This window comes from Gymnoscopelus braueri (assembly GCF_963280865.1).
Source record: "Gymnoscopelus braueri genome assembly, chromosome: 18".
Lineage (NCBI taxonomy): Eukaryota > Metazoa > Chordata > Actinopteri > Myctophiformes > Myctophidae > Gymnoscopelus > Gymnoscopelus braueri.
The window spans coordinates 31,347,742-31,355,796 of NC_137618.1; the positions used below are offsets into that span (position 1 = coordinate 31,347,742).

At 41.9% G+C, this 8,055-nt stretch overlaps 1 protein-coding gene across 1 annotated transcript in view; it reads left to right on the forward strand.

Annotated features, from left to right (window-relative positions):
• The window catches only part of tbl1x (transducin beta like 1 X-linked), a 29,436-nt gene extending 21,736 nt beyond the window's left edge, over positions 1 to 7,700 (forward strand). Inside the window, exons 8-16 of the mRNA XM_080457122.1 lie at positions 1,034 to 1,097; positions 1,236 to 1,333; positions 1,702 to 1,762; positions 1,955 to 2,076; positions 3,105 to 3,179; positions 3,274 to 3,401; positions 4,672 to 4,837; positions 4,923 to 5,024; positions 5,402 to 7,700. Of these exons, the coding sequence (XP_080313248.1) occupies positions 1,034 to 1,097; positions 1,236 to 1,333; positions 1,702 to 1,762; positions 1,955 to 2,076; positions 3,105 to 3,179; positions 3,274 to 3,401; positions 4,672 to 4,837; positions 4,923 to 5,024; positions 5,402 to 5,428 (843 nt within the window). The 3' untranslated portion in view covers positions 5,429 to 7,700. The remainder of the gene's footprint in view (positions 1 to 1,033; positions 1,098 to 1,235; positions 1,334 to 1,701; positions 1,763 to 1,954; positions 2,077 to 3,104; positions 3,180 to 3,273; positions 3,402 to 4,671; positions 4,838 to 4,922; positions 5,025 to 5,401) is intronic.
• Positions 7,701 to 8,055: the final 355 nt, after the last annotated feature.

The window sequence follows — 8,055 nt, forward strand, 5'->3', positions numbered from 1 at the left end:
TTGAGCTGTAAGTACAAATGTGCTTCACAAGAACAATGCTAGCCTGGTAAACCCTCCCTCCGGAAATCTCATTTCCATTTGATTTCAGGAGTGAGTCTGGCCTGATCCGCCTTTCTGCAATATTGGCTGTGTATGCCAAACGGCCGAGCCTATCAGCGTCGTCGCTCATTGTTCTGTGATTGACAGCTTACGTTGGCCAATCAGGTGGCGAGTTCGAGTGAGCCCAAAACACGAACGGCAGCCATCTTTTTCTTGTGCGGCCAATTCTCCGCTATTTTTTTACTTCAAAAAGCTCTCTAACTTCTATTTTGAGGCACGGAATTTACTTATAAGATATCGTTTGGATAGAATTTAGTTGTTTAACTTCATATATGTGGTCAATTAATCATGACAAAGCCTATTTAAAAATAAAAATTTAGAGAACCGGTAGGGGCGGGCAGTGACACCATTGTATCCGAAAAAGGCAACCCATTTTGGGTATGGCTGTCTCAAAAGTCCCGTCGCGTCACATTAAGACTGGTGAACTGCTGATTGGCTGAAGGGGAAAAATTATCATTGGCTGAAGGGGTTGTCAGTCAACGGTATTACTCCCGCCCAACTCCAGCACAGCCAATATTGCAGAAAGGCGGATCAGGCCAGACTCACTCCTGAAATCAAATGGAAATGAGATTTCCGGAGGGAGGGTTTACCAGGCTAGAACAATGCTGGTTAGCTGGAAAAATATAAATGTTTACATGCATAGATTTTCAAATACTGCAAATACTACCTTCATGGATGTAGCTGTTATTAGTCTACTTTTGAGGGGACAGACATACTGTACTTACAGACATGCATACAGAGTAGACAAACCCTTTTCTAGATGGCAGGCTTTTGGCCACACCGCAAAAACACAAATTCTATAAGATCACAATTTGCCAAGACGGAATACAATAGACGTGGTAGAAAAACTGATTGAATGTGTACCATGTGCAGAAAGATTGTGCTATCATTGAGGGAGGTTAAGTAACGGTTGTATTATCTTTCCATTCAACAGAGCGATGGGACTCTCTTAGCAACGGGCTCGTATGATGGATTTGCCAGAATATGGACAAAAGATGGTATGTTTTCCTTTACTGTGGCGTATCATTATATGAGTCATCACCATTTTATGTTGTTATTGTGAATAATGCCACCTCTGTGGTAATTCGTCAAAAGTTTATTTTCCAAACTAAATGTATCTGTCTCCTAACCATCAGGGAACCTGGCGAGTACCTTGGGGCAGCACAAAGGGCCCATATTTGCACTGAAGTGGAACAAGAAGGGGAACTCTATTCTCAGTGCCGGTGTAGATAAGGTACTACATAACCTTGTTGTTGATGTATTTTCCAATAGATAGTGGGTGGAGAGGGAGAGAGAGAGAGAGAGAGAGAGCGCTTAGATTACATGGGCTGCCCCTGTGACAATGATATTCCATCTAAAGGTGAAAACCTTGTACCCAGGTGCTCAAGAGGACCACAATGGAAATAAGCCTTAGGGCTTTATTTTGTTTTTATCCTCTGGGATATTGTCTGCTATATGTTGAAGTGCTGATGTACTCTTTCCTTTTTTCACCAAATACATTCATTCATTCAAGTATACCTGAAGTAGTAATTTGTGGGTGCTCTAGACTCAGAGCACATTTTATATCCATATTTGCACTTCATGAACAATTAAACTTTTCAGACGACAATCATTTGGGATGCGCACACGGGAGAGGCCAAGCAGCAGTTCCCCTTTCATTCAGGTAAGCTTGCTATTCATTGACATCATACGCACTATGAGCTATGTACATGAAACTAAACTACCCTCATTGACCATATTCACACGGCTGCCATTTTGCTCTTACATCATACTGCTAAACATGGGAGGGAGTGTCCAGGGCTTTGTGATCATGAACTCACAAAGCTGAATGAATGAATTATTAAATATTCCACAGCCCCAGCACTGGATGTCGACTGGCAGAACAATACTACCTTCGCCTCGTGCAGCACAGACATGTGCATCCATGTATGTCGGCTGGGCAGCGACCGGCCTCTGAAGACTTTCCAGGGTCACACGGTAAACGGCATCCTTTTCTCACTTGAACTGTGGTACCTTTAAGTCCAGACCAGAGATTTGCAACGCGACGTAGAAGTGATTCTATTTGTTCATTCGCAAGTAAAACGTTTCAGAATCTATCAAACGTTGAACCAATCCAAGAGTGTACAGCTGTCTCTGGGAACACATGCGCACAGATGTAAACAACCAAACAATGGCTTTTTGTTTTGGACGGAGGAGAAATGCCATGTTTATATAACGGCAGTTTAAAGAGCAACTCCAACAAAGTCACCAAAAACAATGCCACACGTTGTATTGCTGAGAAACTGAGCTGCAGTAAGCTCTCTCTCTCTCTCTCTCTCTCTCTCACTGGCGCTGTGTGTATGTTTGTGTGTGAGACACAAACGCACATACAGAGCCAAGTCTTTTTTTATCGCATGTACCTGACGAGAGGGAGAAAAATAGAGCGAGCGAATGGGAGAGGAAAGGAGAGCTACTTCATATTTTGAATATACAATATATACAATAAATATAACGGGTTGAGGTGCTATGGAAACGGTAAACTATCTCTGCTCCTCGTGAGCCTGGGTGTGGACTGTCAAGTTGCAAACCCCAGTTTTAGGATTCTGTTGCAAGTGGTTACAAGTTGCGTTGCGAATCTTTGGTCTGGACTGGGTTTTAGGCCAGTGGTTCTCATAATTGTAATTCATATTTGACCCCCATCTGAAAAGATGTTGTGCCAGGGACCCCCATAAGAGACCATTTGTGTTGTTAAAAATTAGATTTTTAATCTTTTTCAAAAATAGCAGATCGGCTATTTTCAAATAGGCCAAGTATAAAATAGAGTTAAAGTGGTTAAACTGATGTTGATGCTGTAATAACTCTGAGGACCCCCTGGTGTTCGGGGAACCCCAGGGGTCCACCAGGGGGTTACAGTCCACTTAACTACCTTAGCTAGTCAAGTGAATCAACAGTGGTTCTTGCTACATCCAACCTAAATTGCCATGAAAAAAAGCACATAATAGAGCGTATTTAATTGTGTTTTGCAGAATGAGGTCAATGCTATTAAGTGGGACCCGTCGGGGATGCTACTTGCCTCCTGCTCAGATGACATGACCTTAAAGGTAAGACCAAACAAATGAGTAGTAATGGGCCACCAACGCACGTGACGATTTGTGTTTTTCATGTCACATTTGCTCTTTTCGGTGTCTTGTACAGATCTGGAGTATGAAGCAGGACTCCAGTGTCCACGACCTCCAAGCTCACAGCAAAGAAATCTACACTATTAAGTGGAGCCCCACCGGCCCTGCAACCAACAACCCCAACGCCAACATCATGCTCGCTAGGTAGGACATCGCTCTACACCCCCCATACAGAGTCGTACAAGGCCCACCCAAGTGTCTTTTCGCTTTGAGACAGTGTTATGGTTTGTGCGCCGAGAGCAAAAGGTGTATGTGTGCCAGTATTTTGCGTGTGTATTTATGTGCGCGGCAGCCCATTTTGTGTATCGCTGAAAGAGATTCTTGTCAGGGCCCCGACATTCAAAGGAAGTCAGGTCCCAGGCAGCTTACGCAGCGCCAGTAAATCTCAGTGGCCCACAGCCATAAACCTCTGACCCAGGCGTGCACGTGTGTATAAATGTATCCAGTTCCCAGCCATCACTGACATCCCAGCATTATGTGAATACATAGCACTGTGGATATTAAACTGCCATTATTGGCACGACTTGTAAGGCATTTGGTAATCTTAAGTAAATGCCACTATAAGCCATGAACTTTTAATTATCTCCAATCTTTCTAGTCCTTTCGACTTGTCTATTAATACCTTTGCGATGAACATGTGTTAATGCAGAAATGTGCCTCTTTTTTTCATTATCACCTGCTTTCAACAGTGTCAGTCTCGTGGTGACAGATGTTCACGTGTCTCACTCACAAAGTTCACACATTTTTTTTTTTTTTTTTTTCCAGCAGCAATGGCAGCATTTTGTGTGATAGATTTAGTCAGTCCTTCACTCACATCTTGCCATATAGAAGATGATGAAAGATATAATATTTTAAACACTTGTTATTATGGCACAGCTCTGGGACACAACATAAACGGTGACCACATTACTCCAATGTGTTGTGATAGTCAATCAGTGGTGTTAGTGAGTGGAAAGGAAAGGATGGTGGGATAGTTTAACACAAAATGATGAAAAGAAAAGGGCAACGTGAACCAAAACATTTACATGGGGGGGAAAAACATTTATTCTCTTCTGCTGGCTTTGAAAAGGCCAGGAAGAGACATCAGTTGAGGCCCAGGGGTCATGAAACTAATGACTTTCCGACTCGGCATGTAAAAACCGTCAGGCAGAGCTGCATTGCTGTCACATACACCCGTACCTTGTGATAAAGGGTAATGATTTGTTTCGTGTGCTGGGTTGATTTGCTTGATTCACAATGGAGGTGGAATTATGGGGACAACAAATATTTCTACAATGTATCACCATTTAAATTGGAAACATGCAGCGAAAACCATAGTATGCTATGCTGCTACTCTCTCTGTGTGTGTGTGTGTGTGTGTGCAAAACAAAACCAGGACAACCGTAATATTTTCTTGTATTTCTTAAATCTACAGCGCCTCTTTTGACTCAACCGTTCGCCTTTGGGACGTAGAGCGGGGTGTGTGTATCCACACTTTGACAAAGCACCAGGAACCTGTCTACAGTGTGGCCTTCAGCCCTGACGGCCAACACCTGGCCAGTGGCTCTTTCGACAAGTGTGTCCACATCTGGAACACCACGGTGAGTGTCTGAGTGGGATTCAAACTGGAGCATTCCACACGTTGACAGTTGAGTGGGTCATTAATGCGTTTTGCTACGGTTTCAGACTGGAGCGTTGGTGCACAGCTACAGGGGAACCGGTGGGATTTTCGAGGTGTGCTGGAACAGCACAGGGGACAAAGTCGGTGCTAGTGCCTCAGATGGTTCTGTAAGTCATGGCCGTTTTCACGTAAAGCTTATTTACTTAACTAACTCTAACCCTTATTTACTTTGATGAAACAATTCTACAAAAAGGGAAGAAAACATCCCTCACTCAGTTTGAGGCTTAGCTGAGTTGATGAAACTTTTAATTACTTAAAGCTTTCAGTCAGACACCACAGGCATTATGACTTGCTGAAGATATCTTTCCGAAAGCCTCCATGTATTAAACAGCGTATGTACATATCTGAGTGAGCTGATGCTCTTTCCTCAAAAAATAATATTGATAAATTGTCAAGTACAACAAGTGTATTCAGAACTCAAGTGAATAAACCGATTCCATATTATGTTAATTAAATTGTTTATTCTGTTATCTTTGCCCTCTAGGTATGTGTTCTTGATCTCCGAAAATAGCACCCTGATTGAACCCTTGGAACAGGAATTCTGGAATGTGCAGCAAAAATTGCCTTGTGACTTCAGCAGACACTTTCATTGCTCAAGGAGGGCTATAACGTGTGGGGTGTAAGATGACCCTCACAGGACAGAAACCACATGACAGCCAGCAGCAGCCTCCAAGAAACCAAAACCAGCTAGTGTAGCTGGTTCATTGAGTATTGATGAGCGTTTGTAAATGTGTAGTCTAATTTTGTGCACAGTCCTTTTTGAGATCAGTAATCAAGATCGGCTCAGAATATCCACAGGATCGGGACTAAAAGTCCTACTCCCTTGGCTCAGCCAGGTTTTCATAGGTTTCTAATCAGGAGGTGCCACACAATCCCTCCACGCCACTGGTCTGCTGTTACCTGGCTGCGGGCACAAACGCTAGACGTGGGTTTGTGTATCCAAGGTATGAGTGAAGCACAGCAGTGTTTGGTGATGTTTAGGCTACACAATGTGAAAGAAAGGTTGCATTTTTTTGAATTTCTCTGAGAAAATGTTACCTCATGTTGAAAAGAAAAAAAACCCAGACATGATGAAAGTAACATTAGTGATACACTGGCATCCTCTGTTGACAGGATGCTCAACTTCTCAATTGAGAATAGTTTGTTTCAAGAGTACTTCTTGCCGGTTTTTGTTTTGTTTTTGTTTTTTCACAAAAGGACTTTTGACAGTGAAAGTAAAATGTGCCGCTATGAGGTAGCTCTTAGCTCACATTTGTAAACAGCAAAGGTCAGCAGGAGACAAAACTGCCAAGGACTAGCTTCTTAAAAGTGTAAAAACGTTCAGTTCACTCGGGAATGCAGAAAAGGTGTTGCTGACGTGTCAGCCTGATGTGAAAATGGTTTATAAGAGAATTTTCTCCCTTTATGGATGTAAATTTAATGAATGTAAAGATATGTAAATTAGATAAATACACAGACTTATATACTGTGTATATATGTTTATATACAGTACACTTTTATGTCATTCTGTACAGGCTCTATACTGGCTAGAGCTCTCAACTCTGTTCTTTGCTGATATGCCATTACAAAAACTTTTAAAATTATGTGTATGTCAGGGCGGTATCATTTGTCACAATGTATGTTAAACTTCGCAAATCATGTAAACATTATATCAAATCAGTATGTCCAGTCAGTTATAGGTGGTTGGCGTTGTGACAGAGATGAGGTACATTTGTTTTTCTGCATTGATCAGTGTTCTGTCGACCACCATGGGAGAGACCTGGGCCTCGTTATCTGCATATTGTGGAATTACCTGCTGAACTTGCTAAAGATTATTAATAGTCATCCCAGGTTTCTGCTTTGGTCCATTGCTTTAAATTTACAACTTATTGTTGAAGATGATGGCACAGTTCCTGTTAAAGCATGCACAGAAAAGTAAATTAGAGTCAAACAGAGTAATTAATTATGTGCACCTGTGAAGGAATCCATGTAGAATTGTCTGGGACATGTCTGAGCAGGAGTCAAGCAGCATCCACTACTTGTCCTCATTCTGCAAACAAAGGACTACACGATGGTAACATGGGTGTCCACTGTCCACCTGTAACAAGGATGTTTGTTTATCATTGTGGCGCCCTCCCTGGATCAGTCTACTGAAAATTCAGCGCACATTATGACCAGGAGGAAGATGGTCTAGCAAAAACATCCTGCTGTTCTTAAAAAGTCTATGGTTGGTTTAGTTAGGGTCAGGGTGCCACCTGATGCTTCCCGTTGATCAGATTTTCATTCCGATTTGAAAATGCCTATATTGTGGCTGAGCTTTAATAGTGTGCAGTACGTGTGCTTATTGGGGTCTAATGTAAAAGCAGTATCTTCAATCTAACATGCCACCACTTTGATATGCCTTTTTGTTCTGGTTGCTTTCTCTTTCAGTCAAGTCTTAGAAAAATGTGAAGTGCACTTTTTCTTATGTTGGGTTCAGCTTATAAGATTTTGCTAAAAATTTAAAGTCCAGGCTTATTCTTGTGTTTTGTTTTTGTTTGTTTTTTTTACGTCATAATCGGACGTTGATGGATGCTTGTCATTGTCTGACTCCTTGTTTGCTGAGAGCCATTATTGTCTGTGTCAGACTGAGAATCGGGCTGTGGTTGGTAGCCATCTTGGCATGCTGAGAAGCCCAGTGTGGAATAAGTGCTGTGACAGCACTGCTGTCTCTCTCCTGCCCAGGTCTAGGGTGTGGTCACCTATTTCCGAGACACAACAATGAAGTCAATGTCTGAAATAAATCACTCTATTTTGATATTAGAAAACAATGACTGTGTCTTGTATTTGTATTATTATTATTAATCTTATAGCTTAGTGAAGCAGTGATAGGCTACACAAGAGGCTTTGGTGTTGTGTGATTATATCGGTGGTGTTGGCATGACACAAAGTGCCTTAAAAGTCACAGTATGATGCGCTATATCACAACCTTGAGTGTATTATTGCTTTATTGTGATAACTGAGAACTGACAACTTATGGGGAATTATAATTCAACCATGTAATATGATCAGTGTAATGACATAACTGTAAGGTGTCAAATGTGCATGGCAGTAAACTCTTGCATGTGGTCCTGGGTATAAATCCAATCTTTGTCTATGAGAACAATCCAAGCAGGGTTC